The 19,073-nt window shown below is 44.0% G+C and overlaps 1 protein-coding gene across 22 annotated transcripts in view; it reads right to left on the bottom strand.

Moving 5' to 3' along the window:
* The window catches only part of svila (supervillin a), a 136,182-nt gene that overhangs the window by 57,433 nt on the left and 59,676 nt on the right, over positions 1–19,073 (bottom strand). For 13 of the 22 annotated variants that reach the window (XM_042299110.1, XM_042299113.1, XM_042299111.1 and 10 more), the window contains exons 1-2: positions 7,503–7,626; positions 1,028–1,091 (exon numbers count right to left, since the gene is read on the bottom strand). In XM_042299110.1, the coding sequence (XP_042155044.1) occupies positions 1,028–1,091; positions 7,503–7,566 (128 nt within the window). In that variant the 5' untranslated portion in view covers positions 7,567–7,626. Of the gene's footprint in view, positions 1–1,027; positions 1,092–7,502; positions 7,628–19,073 lie in introns of those variants that run through there. The other 9 variants (XM_042299114.1, XM_042299120.1, XM_042299121.1 and 6 more) reach the window with 4 other exon arrangements.

The following is a 19,073-nucleotide window of genomic DNA, read 5'->3' as shown; positions in this document are numbered from 1 at the left end:
CAGGCCACATTCAATAGCCTGGTCAACTCTATGCGAAGGAGATGTGCCATGCTGCATGAGGCAAATGTTGGTCACACCAGATACCGACTGGTTATCTGATCCACACGCTGTCTTTGTTTTGTGTTAAAGGTATCTGTAACCAACAGATGCATAGCTGTATTCCCAGTCAGGTGAAATCCGTAAATTAGGGCCTAATGAACTTAATTCAATTTACCAATTTTCTTATATGTAACTCCGTAAAATATGCATATTTGTGTTCAGTGTAGAATAATCCCATCAAGGTCGCAGAATCTGTTGGTCTATTCACAGACTCAAATCTACAATATGCCACACTAAGAGCTGTTAGCAAAGCATTACAGTGGGGAAAGAACAGTCTTGAAAAATATCCTGAGGGCTGTTTGTAATGGAGTGGGTTGGACATCTGCACCACAAACCAGTTCTGGTATGAAATATACCACTAGAGTATCTGAGGGAAGGGGCCGTTGGGATCAAGCTTATTACAGGGCTAAGAACACACGACACACCCATTCTTAAGTAATTCATAATTGGAGTAAATTATGACAAATACCTTATTTGGGGATAGCCTACAATTGATCATTCCTTAACTGTGAATTCAAATGGACTAAATCACCCTCATACATAGAGTAGACTTATAGAACTGTAAACATATACTGTACTCATACTGTAAACATACTGTACTCGTACTGTAAACGTATAGAACTGGATGGATGCTGGGATGCATGTATGCAGAACTGTGCAGTCATGAATGCTGGAAGGTGGAGTACTTGACACCAAGCCAAAACGTTGACACAACGCAATCACACTAATGCTGCAGTGGCGTTCACACTAGTGACCTTATCCTTCACTTTCTCACTTCGTTTGGACACTGTCCCAACAGGCCTGCTGCTGCAGTGTCACACACACACACACACACACGCTGAAGAGACTAATAGAAGTGCAATGGTACCATACACAGAACAGATACAGTACACAAATACTGATGTCATCTGTGAAAAAAACAACTTACCCGAAAGCAGTCTTCTGTAGAAGTCTTGCGTTTCCAAGTTTGATGGGGCTCTCACTCCCAAGTCCTACAGAAGGAGAGAAAACACAATTTAGACTACTAGACCATACCAAGAGTTCTTCATCAGTTGCGTGAGAGAAGAGTTGACCGGCAATTTTGAATGACCAAACTAATTGCACAGTTTTTAAATGAACAAAAACACAGTGGAAGGCAGAGTGTATGAGAGGCTCTTAAAAAGGTCATCCAACAACATCTCTGAGGACGACTCAGCATGAAGCACATTAATCAAAGTAGACTTTCCGCACCACTGGGGATATAAATTAATAGTGAATAAATTGGAAAACAAAAGCCTTTATTGAATCATGTTGAACAATAAAATATGTGCAGCCTTAAGGTTGTAACAGTGAGAACAATGTAACGGAATGTGTCTCAAATGACCCTCTATAGTGCACTACTTGGTGGTATTTGGAGGGAAAAATTGTGTTTATTTGAAGAAACCAGGTGACAGTTCAGACAGTGGTCTCACAGGACACACACACACTACACTGTAAATTGCACTATGGCTCCATCTAAAGTGGCTTGTAGCTATGGAGGTCACAGCTCAAGGCAATAGAGGATTGATTGCATTTCATTGAGATGGATGGACGCTTTAAAGTCTGATCACACGTCAAGGTTGTCTGTGTGCATGTAGTGTGTGTGTGTGTCTGCGCATGTGTGTGGCAGTGCCAGTGAGGCCTACCAATTCTACCCAGTAGAAGCCTCTCTCGGAGAGGCAGAATACAGAGGAGCTATATAAGCAACTCTAAAAAATAACCCTCACACACAGGTGACCGATGAGCCTTTTCTAACTTGTCAACACAACACGTTATGCTCCGCTACCAGCGACGCGAAGACCGTTGTCAAACTCTGCCCTACTAAAAACACGCAACCCTCAAGAGTTCCTATGATGACAGCAACAGCCTTGAATATGTCCAACACAATCTTGGGTATAGAAAAACAAAAACAAAAAAGTGGAAACTGTTTAATTTCAATGTTGCGGTAGAAAGGCCATCATAAAACAGTGACCGTTAATGCCCATCTCCAGTCTATTAGCAGGCTGATTATAAAACAGTGACCGTTAATGCCCATCTCCAGTCTATTAGCAGGCTGATTATAAAACAGTGACCGTTAATGCCCATCTCCAGTCTATTAGCAGGCGGATTATAAAACAGTGACCGTTAATGCCCATCTCCAGTCTATTAGTAGGCTGATTATAAAACAGTGACCGTTAATGCCCATCTCCAGTCTATTAGCAGGCTGATTATAAAACAGTGACCGTTAATGCCCATCTCCAGTCTATTAGCAGGCTGATTATAAAACAGTGACCGTTAATGTCCATCTCCAGTCTATTAGCAGGCGGATCATAAAACAGTGACCGTTAATGCCCATCTCCAGTCTATTAGCAGGCGGATTATAAAACAGTGACCGTTAATGCCCATCTCCAGTCTATTAGCAGGCTGATTATAAAACAGGTAGCTATTGTGAAGTAAACGGCACACCATCCTCAGGGGGGAAAAAACAACCCTTATTACAGCAAAGTAAAAGCCTAATACAAAAGTGGGTGCTGGATGTTACCGTGCCCTTCTAAAGAATGCTCAATGCTTTGTAGAGTTCTCGACCTCAGTGTGGTTGGTTATAAGAGCAGTGGGGTCCTGTTCACTCGGTTCAACGCTGTGGAAAGTCGCCGATAGAAAACGCCACGAATAGACCTGACATGGTTCATTAACATGTCAGAGAGACATGTTTGTTCTACTTAACATATCTCGATCTGTGCGTTCCCACAACACTGTGCCCTGGGTCATATTCACTGGGTGAATCTGGGGGTGAAAGAAACGCACGCGTTTAGACGAGGTGCTGGCTAGCGGAGTAGAACACATGAAAAAGAAAGGAGAGCCTCACACTCATGTAACTAAATAATTGAATAACCAACGTTTCGACAGACAAGCGGTCTTCATCGGGGTTTATCAACGTTATTAGGTTATTCAATTATTGCATCTGAGCTCCTAGAGTGTGCGGCTCTTTTCTTTTTCATAGTCACTGGGTACCAAATGGAAGAACACTGACAAACACTACCTGAACAATAAGAAATACTTGTTTTGTTTCCGTTGCACAAGGTTTTGCTTTATTGTGCCCTAATGAATATAACCCTACTGACCGCGGACTAGGGCTGGACTGACTGACTCACTCACTCTGTGGGACAGAGAGAAAACACATGTGTTTCCACTTTGCCTGCCTGCTCCCACCCCTAACCCCCCGAAACCACCCGCCATTCCTGATCTGTTAGTCCATATTAAGGATATTTGGATGATGTTTAAAATCCCCCCGCTTTGGGAAAACATCATTTGAGAAGGGAGGAGAAAGAAGAGTCCCTACGCCTAGATGTGTTTTGGTACGAGACTAGTATTATTTCAGCTGGGGAGTATCCGGTAAACACATACTAGCTCACCCTCCTTATATCGTAGCCTACAGGTCATTTTACCAGCTGATAAAGTGACAGGGATAGAGTGATATCAGAGAAGGAAAACAACAATGTATGTAGGTACATCTCCACTAATCTCGTCTCTGAATGTAGACAAGATAATTAAAATGGACTAATATAGATATTTGTCCTTACTGCCTACCACAGTTAGCCTGGTTTTCTGGTGTTCGTGCTGAACAGCCAACTCCTGCGGTCATTGACAAAGCTTGATAATGACCATAGGAATGGGGAAGATGGCACAAACAGATCGGGGATTAGCCTTTATAACCCAGTATCCCTGTAGTGCAACACAACAGGTAGCTGTTGAGGGCAGAGCGCTAAAGGTGCTGGATGAGTCAACACGTCGAGCCCTACAGGGGGGTGGGAATGGAGAACCATCAGATCAGAAGCAGTGGCAATAGAGCAGGGGAACCCTTACTGAAAGAAAGGAGGGTGCTTCCTGCGTTACACGTTCACACGCAGGCATAAAACCACGACAACGATCACAGATGTCCCAAACCCTTTGGTGTTAAAAGAACGCGAAAAACATTCTTCACACCGTCACACATGTAGACTGAGCTATTAAAAAGCATGTGGCAAACACAAGGCCCGCGGGCTGAATCCATGACACATTTCTATCCGTCCCGCACAACGATTTGGGTTCGTCAAAGTCATTCTTGGCCCGCTTCCATACCGCCCACGATGCACTGCACTACAAGTCACAGTAAGCACGGCCAACATTGCCACACACACCCCTCCTCCCAGACCCATCCAGTGCGCTGTATCATGTCATCACTAACGGCATCTTCTACCGGGACCGAACGTTTAAACGGGTTGTAAGCGAAACGTCCATGCAAAGTTTGGGTTCCAATGGGTCATTGCTGTAACCTACAGAAAGTGTCATCTTGGTTGTCAACAAGTTATAAGATAAAGGATTCATGCGTGGGTATAAATTACTACTAAAGGACAATAGGACACACAAGCGAGTATAAATGAGTCAACAGCGGAGTCATCTACTTTATGAAGTTACAGCCTGATGCGTTTGTGTCGGGGAATTCAACATCAATTGCACTGCTTTCGTGTTACCAGGTAAATTGACAGAGCACTTATAGCAACGAACTGGGGAATAGGGGACAGGGGATGAATGAGCCAATAGGAAGCTGGGGATGATTAGGTGGCCATGACGGGTATGAGAACCAGATTAGGAATGTAGTCAGGACGCCGGGGTTAACACCCCTACTCTTACGATAAGTGCCATGGGACCACAGAGAGTCAGGAAACCCGTTTAACATCCCATCTGAAAGACAGCACCCTACACAGGGCAATGTCCCTAATCACTGACCTTAGGCATTGGGATACATTCTTTTTAATAGAGGAACGAGTGCCTCCTACTGGCCCTACAACACAGCTTCCAGCAGCATCTGGCCTCCCATCCAGAGCTGCTTAGCTTCAGAGGCAAGTCAGCAGCGGGATGTAGGTGGTATGCTACTTTCATGTGTCCCATTTACAGCGCACAGCAGAGGGATAGTGTTCAGGCACATGCCACACAGTCCTAGCTAGGCTACTAAAATGTTGCAGTCTGGCTTCAGTTTCTTAAGCTTGACAATGACTAACCAAAAAAACAAAACCGGCAAAAATAATTTAAAATAAAACATATAGGCCTATTACAGCAACATTAGAGCAGTAGCCTGGGCTGACTACTCAACTAGGCCTCAGACATGTTGAGGGCACCATACAACAATGCTGCAGTCAACCACACTGGTGATCCATGCAATGCAAAGAAAGGTTACAATGTAGCTACATTTTTTGTTATTTACAGTTATTAAAACACTTTTTGATTAGGGTGGACAAATTATTTATCTTGTTTTAAGATGTTAAAATGCTATATAGAGCATCCCATGTACATGAGCGGACATTATAAAAAGGCCATCTTTTTTTTTTCCTCAAATAAAAACAGCCAGTTTGGGCCAGTTGTATATAAGTGTTTTGTAAAAACAAAACGTAGGCAATGTATGGCCCACAAATATGTGGTATTTTTTTCCAATATGGCCAGCGTGCCGATTGAGTTTGATACCCCTGTCGTAAAGTGAAACATTTGGATCAAGTGATGTCATTCATCAATGAAGGGGTCTAATCCTGGATGTTCTAGCAGTGGTTGATTTCATGATAAACACACTGCATGTCGCTATGAGGGCGAAATGACCGTTTACTGTTCTGAGCAAGTTCTTCCTCCTTGTCATTTACAGACTTAATACTACAGGTTCTATACACAAAGTACTAACACTTGGAGAGGGCAATAAAACCACATGGGGCTGATCAATTAAGTGTGTGCAGAAATGACCATTCAAGAGCATATGTCCCTGTTTAGAGGGGATTACCCGGAGCAGAGCAGCCCCGAACTAGAGAGAGCCCAAAAAGAAATGTCACTAAAACGACAACGGGATCACTTACATCACAAGTCTTACTACCCCCATCTTCTACCACACACACTGACCTCCCCCAGCATCACAGATAAAGGGAAGGTTTTAGTTTAGATTTATAAATACTAGGAGGGGTAGCTAAATCAGGTGAGACTGAGCCAATCAAAGCCTTAAACCCCTTAGCCTACGGTAGATCCTAATACTGTATGCCAATTATAGACAATCAATGGCTAACCAAGCCTAGTCTCATTTCATTAGCAAGAACATTGCACTTGTATTATTATTTTTTAAATTGAACCTTTATTTGCCATGGTGGACTCGTTAGCGGTGCGCTAGTAGTCAAATGCTGAACAAATGACTGATGGCTAAGTATTGGTCTGGACACTGCTGTGTGTCAAATGTATGCTAATAACACACACATCAACCCCCCCAACCCATCAGACCCCAGTTGTGTCTCAAATGCACCCTATTCCCTAGTGCACTACTTTTGACCATAGGCCAAAAGTGCACTATGCAGGGAATGGGTTGCCATTTGGGACACGGGATCGCCTACTGGGTTGTAATGGCTGGGAACCAATGGTTTTGGGGCACCAGGAACACCTGTTGTGAATTCTCAGCCAGTTAACCAAGCAGAACCACCACTCAACAACCAGTTCCACTCTCTGGACATATTACTGAGAGTGGGAATTGTGTACAATTGTGAGAATGAGAAACATAGGCCACACACACGCAGTCAGAGTTCTTGTCACACAGTCTGACGAACACACTCAGGCATGTGCAACTAACTACACACAGGAAAACATAATATCTCTGGCATAACTGTCCAAATAAACTGGAGACAGAAAGTAGAGCCCAGAAATAACTCTCCCTCCTCCTGCAGTCAGAGAGAGTCCCTTATCGACTGTTACGTCCTTGGAGGCTACAGCTGCAGACAGCGCAAGGACAACTGGAAACGGGGCCAGTTAAGAGACCATTTTGCCTCACTTTCCTCAGTCCCAGACCCAAAGCCCCCCGTCCTCAGTCCCAGACCCAAAGCCCCCTCAGTCCCAGACCCAAAGCCCCCTCAGTCCCAGACCCAAAGCCCCCCTCAGTCCCAGACCCAAAGCCCCCTCAGTCCCAGACCCAAAGCCCCCCTCAGTCCCAGACCCAAAGCCCCCCTCAGTCCCAGACCCAAAGCCCCCCCCCTCAGTCCCAGACCCAAAGCCCCCCTCAGTCCCAGACCCAAAGCCCCCCTCAGTCCCAGACCCAAAGCCCCCTCAGTCCCAGACCCAAAGCCCCCCTCAGTCCCAGACCCAAAGCCCCCTCAGTCCCAGACCCAAAGCCCCCCTCAGTCCCAGACCCAAAGCCCCCTCAGTCCCAGACCCAAAGCCCCCCTCAGTCCCAGACCCAAAGCCCCCCTCAGTCCCAGACCCAAAGCCCCCTCAGTCCCAGACCCAAAGCCCCCTCAGTCCCAGACCCAAAGCCCCCTCAGTCCCAGACCCAAAGCCCCCTCAGTCCCAGACCCAAAGCCCCCTCAGTCCCAGACCCAAAGCCCCCCTCCTCAGCACCAGCTCCATCTTACCTTGTCTGCAGAACTTGACATGGCTCAGGTAGTTTGAGATCCACGGGTTTGCGTTCCGATACATTCTTGCAAGACCAGGTAGGTACAGAGGACAGATAGAAGAAGAGGGATAGAGAAAGAGAGCTGGAAAGAGAGAAGTGCTGAAGTCCGACCCGCAGGCAGGCAACTGACTGCAAGGTGATGCAGAGAAACAAAAAACGCAGTCAGTCTGTGCCCCGGGACGAGCTGCCCTCAGCACAGAGAGAGAGGCAGAAGGAGAAGGGAGTGAGTCAGGTAGTGTTAGAGAAAGAAGGGCAGGGAGAGAAAGAGTGGGGGAGCTGATCCCCGATCAGCAGTAGTAGCGCGTGGTAGGGGCTGCAGTGCAGCGTTGGTTCTCTCTGTGCAGTCAGAGTGGAGCAGAGTCTCTTGACAGCTCCCCTCTAGTCTCCTTCAGCAGTAACGCTAATAGCAAACTGGCTAACGGCTAATACTAAACAGACATCCTCCAGTGCAGCCTAACTCAAGCTGCTCAGTGCCTGCTAATCTGATTACAGGCAAGAAATTAGCTAGGCCCCATGGCTCACAGATTGGACCCGAGAGGCTGGGTGTCCCTCTATCTCCTGCAGACAGACTCAGAAAGGTATATACTGTAGAGTGGAAGTACTGAGAATGTGCTGCTGTGTTCTCTTGGCCCAGTGACAAGGCAGCAGTGGGACGCTACAGAGCAAGGGGAGGGTGAGAGAGAGAGAGAGACAGAGATGAGAAGACAAAATTACAGTCTCAGCTAGATGATAAATTCCACTCATCTCTCAGTGGTGACAAAACGAAGGAGCAGAGAGAGAGAGTGAGCAAAGGAAAGGGAGACAGAGGGATGGAGAGGCTAAGAGAGAGACGGAAGGTGAGAGGCAGAGAGAATGTGAAATAGACGATTATGGAGCTCCAGTCATGGGATTGTCCATCCGACTAACCGTATCATTATGGTAAAAACTATGGCCGTCCATCCCTAGAGAATCCAAAAGAGCAGTAGTGTGTGATCACAGAAAGTGAATGAGATAGTCAGAGGGCTAGAGAAGATACAAGTTCAGACCTGCAGATTTACACTAAGGGTACACACACAGGGAGAGACAGACAATTACGTTGATTCCTCAGGCAATAACTGATGTCACCAACCCAACACTGCAGTAGCAGTGTCCAAACACATCCTACTTGAACCCAGGTGTGACGTCAGATCAGTTTATTAGAGGTGGCAGGTTTGGACTCTTCTCTTTCCCTCCGTGGTGAGCTCATCTGGTCTGGGCACACCAACACACTCACAGCTAAGTAACATGGCAGGTGAGACAGCTATACGTTTGTGTGTAGTCTACTATACACTAATAACACCAAACCCACCTACCTTAGAGACCCAACATGGGAATTTATTTTTAGATAATGATCAGTTTTATTCCAATATGTAGATTGAAATACAAAGCAATGAAACCAATTAGTTGTGGAAATACTTAGAGAAACACGTCTCGTACACCCAATACAACAACAAGCATTTTCTTGAACGGGTGAAACATTTTAGCTCTCTACTGTCCCTAGTGGCAGCAGGACACCCTGCAAGCTCAGCCACAGGACAACCATAACCACCGCAGACCCATACTCACTCTTAACATTCATCCCCATATAGATAGAGGAGGAGGACTGGACTCTGTCACTGGAGGAATGCAGTGTTGAGTCTGGAGAGAAGCCTGGGAAGAAGCCGACATTGTGCTCTGCTCTGATGCCTCTCCTGCTGGGTCCAGACCTGGGTTCTAATGTTATGGTTTAATTTCCAAAACTTTTAGCATTTGATTGAGACTGTCCGGAGTGCCAGATGGGGCAGGGATTGCACTTTAGGGACTATACCATTGGTCCCATTCCATCAGGTAATCGCAATCAAGTGCAGCGGAATAAATTCAAATAAAAAAAATAACACTTTTTGAACACAGGTGTGGTTGGGTCACCACAGAGGGGCTTGGTGGGGCTAACAGCCTAACAGAACAGGATACCAAAGCCTTTTGGTCCCCCTTGACCACAGAAGTCTATCACCATCTGATACATACCAGACCTGCAGACTAACAGTACTATTACATCAGTCATTAAACTATGACGACCCTACGGTGCCAGAGGATCGGCAGGCAAACCAACGCAGGCTCTGCTGTAACACCTGTACTGTAACTCGGGGGTATTCAACCGGGGGTCTGTGGAGAGAGTGCTAGGGCTTCACGGAAATATAAAAAGTGGAAATATACCAGTCAAAAGTTGACACGCCTACTCATTCAAGAATAATAGTGAAGACAAAACTATGAAATAACACATATGGAATCATGTAGAGACCCCCCCCCAAAAAGTGCTAAACAAATCTAAATATATATGAGATTCTTCAAAGTAGCCACCCTTTGCCTTGATTGCCAAGCGTGTACAAAGTTCTCTCTCAACCAGCTTCACCTGGAATGCTTTTCCAACAGTCTTGGAGGAGTTCCCACATGTGCTGAACACTTGGTTGGTTGCTTTTCCTTCTCTCGGCAGTCCAACTCATCCCAGTCCAACTCAATTGGGTTGAGGTCGGGTGATTGTGGAGGCCAGGTCATCTGATGCAGCACTCCATCCCTCTCCTTCTTGGTCAAATAGCCTTTACACAGCCTGGAGGTGTGTTTTGGGTCATTGTCCTTTTGAAAAACAAATGACAGTGGGACTAAGCCCAAACCAGATGGGATGGCGTATCGCTGCAGAATGCTGTGGTAGCCATGCTGGTTATGTGTGCCTTGAATTTGAATCAATCACAGACAGCATCACCAGCAAAGCACCCCCACACCTCCATCCTTCACGGTGGGAACACAACATGAAAAGATTGTCCGTGCACCTACTCAGCGTCTCACAAAGACACTTCGGTTGGAACCAAAAATCTATATATATATATTTTTTTTAAACGTTATGAATATCGCTAGCAACAGAACAAACATGTTGAATTACATACAAAAAATGTTCTACTGTCGGTAATGTCAACTTTATTCCTCAACTCCTAACATTGAGCCAATGGTCGCGGTCCCCTGCTCAGACGTGGCACACAACCATTGGTTGATGCATGCAATGTCATCGACTGTGCCTTTCAGGAACCAGATTGCTATAACGTATGCTGGTAGCTGATACATAAAATACCTATCCATGCGTTGTAAGATCTGGCATGCGTCAGCAACGCCTGGGCAGAGGAATGCGGCCATAGGCTTTAAAAAGGCAGCCGCGTGTGACGCCGGTAAGCTTGGACTGAATGAATTCACCAACCTTTATTTAGTTATTAGCAAAAAGGTGTTCCAAGTTAAATTTTTATCTAATAGGCTACGTTAAAGTTTATACTTCCTCTTCTAAGGGTGACAGGTACCCTAGTGGCTAGAGTGTTGGGCCACTAACCAAAAGGTCGCTAGTTCGAATAAGGGTAAAAATCTGTCAATGTCCCCTTGAGCAAGGCACTTAAACCTAATTTGCTCTAGGGAGACGCTATACTACTATGGCATTTCACTGCCCCTATCCAGTGTTTTTAACAATAAAACATCTTTATATTTCAATATTATAATGTGTGGAAGGCGAAATATTAATAATCTACAAAAAATATATTAATTTTAAAATGATTACTTCTCCTTGCCATTCACCTGACGATAAGATGTGATGGGGGGTCTCTGGGTCGCCGGTTTGCCTGGGAGTGGGTCCCTGGGCTAGAAGGTTGAAGGCCCCTGCTGTACTAGCTCTATGATTCCAAATGTAGTTTGGAATCAGAGGCAGTCAACTAGCCCATTCCCAGATCTGTGTGCTGTTTAGTCACAACATGACAACAAATGAGCATAGGAATTGGCAAGACTGTACAAAACAGACCAAGCTAACACTTATCAGTACTAATGCACACACGCAGAAGTATCTGGTAACCAGTCCTGTTGTCCAATGGAGAGGCACTAACTTGTAATTACACGCCTGGCTGCTGATATGAGGACAGTCAAACATTGTCGCTCGGCACTAGACAGGATTACACTCAAAAAGGTGACCCAATCTGGCAACTGCATCCCAAAACAAATCTTCAAGGTAAACCACCAGAGATGAATGTTATAACCTTTTCAGACATATGGAATGTGGTGCCTTGAAAGAGTCTCGGCTATGGCATGTTTGTTTGCCTGAAGAGTACACGAAGGCTTTTTAAATGCCAAAACGAAACCGTCTCTGAATATAGTTTCAAAGTGCCACTGAACGGGCATTTTGTCTAAAGGAATGCCGCTTTTGAAGCGGGACCATCGTCAAATCGCTAAGCAACCAGAACTGTCAATCAAATAATCTCAAGTTACCTGTGCACAACCACTCTTTAATAAAAAAAAAGTTTGTTGTCAGGGAAACAAACATTCTATGCCGAAGCAGAATTCTACTGTCTGAAAAATGTAGACGCGTATGATGCTGCACATATGTTGTTGTTGTTGTCTGAAAGGTCATGTCATTTTGATCTTTGTTAGTACAGTTTCTGATAAGGAGACGAGAAGGAGGAAGAGTTTGTAATACTAAACAAACACCAGCAATTTGACACATTTTGAATTTGATCAGTACCCAAAAGCCAGCTCTGAGGCAATCCAAGCAAATCACTTTTTTTTAATGTTGAACAAAAACAGGCCAACGATGAGACCTCTATCATCGTAACAGCAGCATGTCCACACCTCCCCACCAATTATACACAACACAGATGCCCGGGTGTCAGATTAATTCAATATAAGAATTGAATTACTGTATACAAACACTTAGACATCCAGTGACAGCAATGGCACTTTAAATGACCCCAGCGTCTCTCCTCAAGCCCGTTGATAGTGTGTGTATGCGTGCGTTAGCAGGTTTGTCTCATAATCTGGGCCCAGAACTCAACCTCTCATCCCAGGCCTCCCCCTCAGAAATAAAGCCCAGATTTACTGTTTCTCCCACAGGAAATGCTGTATATCCCTCTCTTCTGGCAAATTAACGATGGAGGGGTCCAGCACGTTTGGCCATGTTGTCTCTACAGACACATAGCAGTGCTCAGCCCAGAGTCCATCACTCAAACAGAACCAGAAACTAATACAGAAGGTAGGCATAGCATGAAGAGGTAAAGATAGTTCCCCTTCAATTTAGCTGCCACTGCAAAAAATATCATTTTTTCTGCCAAGACTGCTTTTAAAGGGATAGCGCAACAATTCTCCCACTTTCCGCTTTCACAGATTCCATTTTTTAGTTCCCTGCATGCAATTTGAAGGAAGTTGCTAACTAGCGTCAGCGCAATTGGATTACCATGCTAGCGGTTCTTGTAGACTTCCAGTTATTGCCTACCTTCAAGTTCATTCCAACTGCACACAGAGAAATAAAAATAGTAACCGTGAGTTGATCGGACTCTGGGTAAGAAGAAAAAGGGCTAGATTGCCAAAAGTTGTGCACTTCATAGGGAATAGGGTGCCATTAGGGACAGTCCACATGGGGAAGTATTTGGGAGTGCTACATTTCCTCAGACACTTGTAGAAGGACCAATGGTCTAAATTTACTGTCCCAGTTTGCTTGTCATAACAGTCATTGGTCCTTGGGCAGTCAGAGAACTGCACAAGGTCAGGCACATTCCCTTCAAAACATGCACGCACTCTGACACACTGGAAGATGGGTTGGCCTTGTTTGTAGCCAGCTCACTCGGTTCAAGCTACCCTAATAAGGTGAGGTGTTAGCTGAGTGGCTGGGCAGCAGAGGTCACTGACTGGATATTTACCGTCACAGTTCACTGGCTGGTACCCAGGCCTGGTCTGGACTTACCCAGACCATCTCTATTGGGACCAAGACCAGTAATATCCAAGAACAATGTGTATTAGTCCAAAAGACCAGACCATGGCAATGTCCAAGGCAGTACACACAAACTTCAAACTTTCCAAACAGATCCTGGCCTCAGCTTACTGTACACAAGCCTTTTCTCAGATACAACTGCCACAAATAGAAGGACCAAGATAACTTCGTCCAACTCCATCCGTAAACACTAGCTAGCTATGCCCTGTTGCCCCACCCCTTGACAGACTTAACCAAGATAACCCAGATAAAAACTTCCCTAAGAAGTGGCTCTCGATGGCTCAAGGTTGAATGCTCTTTAGAGATCCCTAACAGTGTGTGCCAACTACCCCCACAGTGTTGGTCAACAGCATGCAGCTCGAGAGTTGAAACCAGTCATGAGATTTGAATTTACTGTAGACCTTGAGAAATAGTTCCACAGAAGAGAGAAAAAGGTGGAACGCAACCACCTGCACACTTCACCAAACCCATTTTTAAATTATTATTTTTACGCCTTTTTTCCTCACCAGTTTCGATCTTGTCTCGTCGCTGAAATTCCCCAACGGGCTCGGAAGGTGAAGGTTGAGTCATGCGTCCTTCAAAATGACCCGCCTAACCACGCTCTTAACACCCGCCCGCTTAGCCCGGAAGCCAACCACACCAACGAACCTGGGTCTGTACTGACGCCTCTAGCATTGCGCCGCAGTGCCTTAGACCACTGCGCCACAGACCACTGCGCCACTCGGGAGGCCCCGACCGATCCCATCTGCCAAAGCATTCCTGGTGTTCTTCCCATTCCATTCCCACCCGGCAATCTTCCCAGGAACTGTCATCCCATTTTTGTTTAGTGTATGGGAAAAGCTGGGACTAGGACAGATGGCGATTTCGGAACCCTTTATTTAGCATCTTTCATTTTTCAGCCACTGGTCAGCCAGAATCAAGGCCATAACAGTCAAAAGGTCAGCCAGCAGGTAGGGGGTTGTGCCATTGGAAGACAAATGAACTGAAACACCAGAAGATTCTGCTGGCCAAGACCGAGAAGCTGTACCTATTCCCAGAGAAATGACTGTGTGGAAACTCAATACACAAAAGGAATGTTTTAGGGTAGATGCCAGAATAGTACAGTAATATACCAGAAAGTCGGCATATTTCATATCCCCATCAACCTTTGACCGGTTACTTTGACACTATTTGCTCAGCTCTCTTCCTATGGCGTTAAATAACCATAAAAACAAGGAAAGGGCCATACTAATTCAATGAGATGTAGGGCACAATAAGTTAGACCAATTTAAAATGGAGCTCAAATGAAGCTCCATTGGAACGTAGACATGTTACAAATTCCAGTCCTCCTCTCCCTGTCTGTTCCCAGACCTTTCTCCCCTCATTTGTTTCTCAAATGAATCCCCCTTTAAAAGCCCTGTGCAGCTGGTGAAACTTTGATTAAAAAAAAATAAAAAAATAGAATCACAGTACATTCCAAAATGATTCTAAACAGTGCAGCCAGAACCCAAATCAACACATCATCAGATCTGGTAAGGGTCTGTTCCATTTATAAGCAGCAGAGCTGACAGTCCTGATGTTACTGTTAGAACTGGAATAAGTGCTACCAGACAGGAGGCTAAACCCCAGGGGATCCTGGATACAGAGATAGATCACGCACATTGGAAGGCACTTCCTCGGAGCTCTGCTCTCTCCCTCCACACCTGTAGGAAAATGTATCCTAGCTTGCCGAGACTGTCCAATCTCCCTCTCTGTGTGTGGTGACTATCGGAGTCAGTTGTCTGTGCTATGGCTTACATGCCATTTAAATCCGTCTATGACAATTGTGCGCGCGCATGTGTGCCACAGCTGTTTATAGATCCCTCTATACATCATCGCTGCTGTCTACAAGAATACAGTATGACCGCTTACCTCAGCTATTCTACACAGCGCAATGTTGACACTTCTGCTATTCTACGCAACCTTACAGTCCAAATGTCACCAATATGTTTCAAATCATAACATACTCACATTGATATCTTCGATTACAACCAGCTCAGTGTAACAAGCACATTTGAAACGTGTTCTACCCTCTCGTGACATTTAAGTTACAAGCAAAGTACTTTGCTGATAACTACTTTGAGGAAAATTGTACTTACTATGCCCGTGACATGTGGTTGTCCCACCTAGCAGTCTTAAGATGAATGCACTAAGTCGCTCTGAATAAGATAGTGTCTGCTGAATTACTAACATGTACATGTAGGTCAGAAAGTGCATAAATAATGCTATAAGTACAAAATTGATTAGAATAAATTATATACATACATATATACAGTTGAAGTTGGAAGTTTACATACACCTTAGCCAAATACATTTAAACTCAGTTTTTCACAATTCCTGATATTTAATCCTGGTTAAAAAAAAATCCCTGTTTTAGGTCAGTTAAGATCACCACTTTATTTTAAGAATGTGAAATGTCAGAATAATAGCAGAGAGAATGATTTATCTATTTCATCACATACCCAGTGGGTCAGAAGTTTACATACACTCAATTAGTATTTGGTAGCACTGCCTTTAAATTGTTTAACTTGGGACAAACGTTTCGGGTAGCCTTCCACAAGCTTCCCACAATAAGTCGGGTGAATTTTGGCCCATTCCTCCTGACAGAGCTGGTGTAACTGAGAGAATGATTTATTTCAGCTTTTGTTTCTTTCATCACATTCCCAGTGGGTCAGAAGTTTACATACTATTGGAGTGTATTTGGTAGCATTGCCTCATGAAGCTGGTTGAGAGAATGGTGTGCAAAGCTGTCATCAAGGCAAAGGGTGGCTACTTTGAAGAATCTCAAATTTGTTAAACACTTTTTGGTTACTACATGATTCCATATGTGTTATTTCCTAGTTTGTCTTCACTATTATTCTACAATGTAGAAAATCGTAAAAAAATTAATTAAAAAACTTTAAAAAACTTGAATGAGTAGGTGTCTAAACTTTTGACTGGTACTGTATGTATGTATGTATGTATGTATGTATGCATGTATGTATGTATGTATATATGCATGCGCGCACACACTGAACAGAAAATAATGCAACAATTTCCAAGATTTTACAGAGTTAGAGTTAGTTCATATACGCAGTGGTGGAAAAGGTACTCAACTGTCATACTAAAAGTAAAGATAATGTAATAGAAAATGACTCAAGTAAAAGTCACCCAGTAAAATACTACTTGGGTAAAGGTCTACAAATATTTGGTTGTAAATATACTTAAGAATCCAAAGTATAAACCACTTCAAATTCCTTATATTAAGCAAACCAGGCGGCACAATTTTCTATTTTTTTATTTATTGACGGAGAGGCAGGGGCACACTCATACACTCCGCCAGATCAGAGGCTGTAGGGATGATCTCTTGATAAGTGTGTGAATTGGACCATTTTCCTGTCAAAATGTAACGAGTACTTTTGGGTGTCAGGGAAAATGTATGGTGTAAAAAGTCAGAAATGTGAAAAATCTGTCATGCCTACTTAAACTGCATACTGTGTACTAATCACACTACATACTACTTAGAACATATTGTACAGTAAAATCAAATGCAGTAAGCAACAAATAATATACCATGTCATCCACATTGAGAACGCGTCACCTATTGCACAATTGCATGGATTCCTGCTATTCGTTCATTTTGGTACAGCGCGTCACCATATCAGATTATCAGCTGTTGTCTTCCTCATTAGTGTGCAGCGAATTGTACTAGATGAAAAGCCAAAATGAGTATAACATCCTGGCATACTCAAGATGCCTATCATTTAGTATCTAGTCATTTATTAGGCTCCCCATTTGCTGTTGCCAAGGCAGCAGCTACTCTTCCTGGGGTCCAAAACAATAAGTAATACAAATTCATTTATCTGATTTTATTGCTAGCTTGAGTTACCTGAGGTGGGAGAGCATTCTATGTAGTCATGGCTCTACAGTGCCTTGCGAAAGTATTCGGCCCCCTTGAACTTTGCGACCTTTTGCCACATTTCAGGCTTCAAACATAAAGATATAAAACTGTATTTTTTTGTGAAGAATCAACAACAAGTGGGACACAATCATGAAGTGGAATGACATTTATTGGATATTTCAAACTTTTTTAACAAATCAAAAACTGAAAAATTGGGTGTGCAAAATTATTCAGCCCCTTTTACTTTCAGTGCAGCAAACTCTCTCCAGAAGTTCAGTGAGGATCTCTGAATGATCCAATGTTGACCTAAATGACTAATGATGATAAATACAATCCACCTGTGTGTAATCAAGTCTCCGTATAAATGCACCTGCACTGTGATAGTCTCAGAGGTCCATTAAAAGCGCAGAGAGCATCATGAAGAACAAGGAACACACCAGGCAGGTCCGAGATACTGTTGTGAAGAAGTTTAAAGCCGGATTTGGATACAAAATATTTCCCAAGCTTTAAACATCCCAAGGAGCACTGTGCAAGCGATAATATTGAAATGGAAGGAGTATCAGACCACTGCAAATCTACCAAGACCTGGCCGTCCATCTAAACTTTCAGCTCATACAAGGAGAAGACTGATCAGAGATGCAGCCAAGAGGCCGATGATCACTCTGGATGAACTGCAGGGATCTACAGCTGAGGTGGGAGACTCTGTCCATAGGACAATAATCAGTCGTATATTGCACAAATCTGGCCTTTATGGAAGAGTGGCAAGAAGAAAGACATTTCTTAAAGATATCCATAAAAAGTGTTGTTTAAAGTTTGCCACAAGCCACCTGGGAGACACACCAAACATGTGGAAGAAGGTGCTCTGGTCAGATGAAACCAAAATTGAACTTTTTGGCAACAATGCAAAACGTTATGTTTGGCGTAAAAGCAACACAGCTCATCACCCTGAACACACCATCCCCACTGTCAAACATGGTGGTGGCAGCATCATGGTTTGGGCCTGCTTTTCTTCAGCAGGGACAGGGAAGATGGTTAAAATTGATGGGAAGATGGATGGAGCCAAATACAGGACCATTCTGGAAGAAAACCTGATGGAGTCTGCAAAAGACCTGAGACTGGGACGGAGATTTGTCTTCCAACAAGACAATGATCCAAAACATAAAGCAAAATCTACAATGGAATGGTTCAAAAATAAACATATCCAGGTGTTAGAATGGCCAAGTCAAAGTCCAGACCTGAATCCAATCGAGAATCTATGGAAAGAACTGAAAACTGCTGTTCACAAATGCTCTCCATCCAACCTCACTGAGCTCGAGCTGTTTTGCAAGGAGGAATGGGAAAAAATGTCAGTCTCTCGATGTGCAAAACTGATAGAGACATACCCCAAGCGACTTACAGCTGTAATCGCAGCAAAAGGTTGCGCTACAAAGTATTAACTTAAGGGGGCTGAATAATTTTGCACGCCCAATTTTTCAGTTTTTGATTTGTTAAAAAAGTTTGAAATATCCAATAAATGTGGTTCCACTTCATGTTTGTGTCCCACTTGTTGTTGATTCTTCACAAAAAAAATACAGTTTTATATCTTTATGTTTGAAGCCTGAAATGTGGCAAAAGGTCGCAAAGTTCAAGGGGGCCGAATACTTTCGCAAGGCACTGTATATAGTACTGTGTGTTTCCCCTAGCCTCTGTCCTGGACTTGGGGACTGTGAAGAGACCCCTGGTAGCATGTCTTGAGGGGTAATGTATGGGTGTCTGAGATGTGTGCTAGTCATTTGAACAGACAGTTTGGTACTTTGAATATACGTCAATACCACTCAAAGACCAGTAGTGATGCAGTCAGTCAATCTCTC

The sequence above is a fragment of the Oncorhynchus tshawytscha genome, linkage group LG16 (assembly GCF_018296145.1).
Source record: "Oncorhynchus tshawytscha isolate Ot180627B linkage group LG16, Otsh_v2.0, whole genome shotgun sequence".
In the NCBI taxonomy this organism is placed as follows: Eukaryota; Metazoa; Chordata; class Actinopteri; order Salmoniformes; family Salmonidae; genus Oncorhynchus; species Oncorhynchus tshawytscha.
Note: the sequence above shows the minus strand (reverse complement) of the source record. Positions and strands in the feature narration are given on the sequence as shown.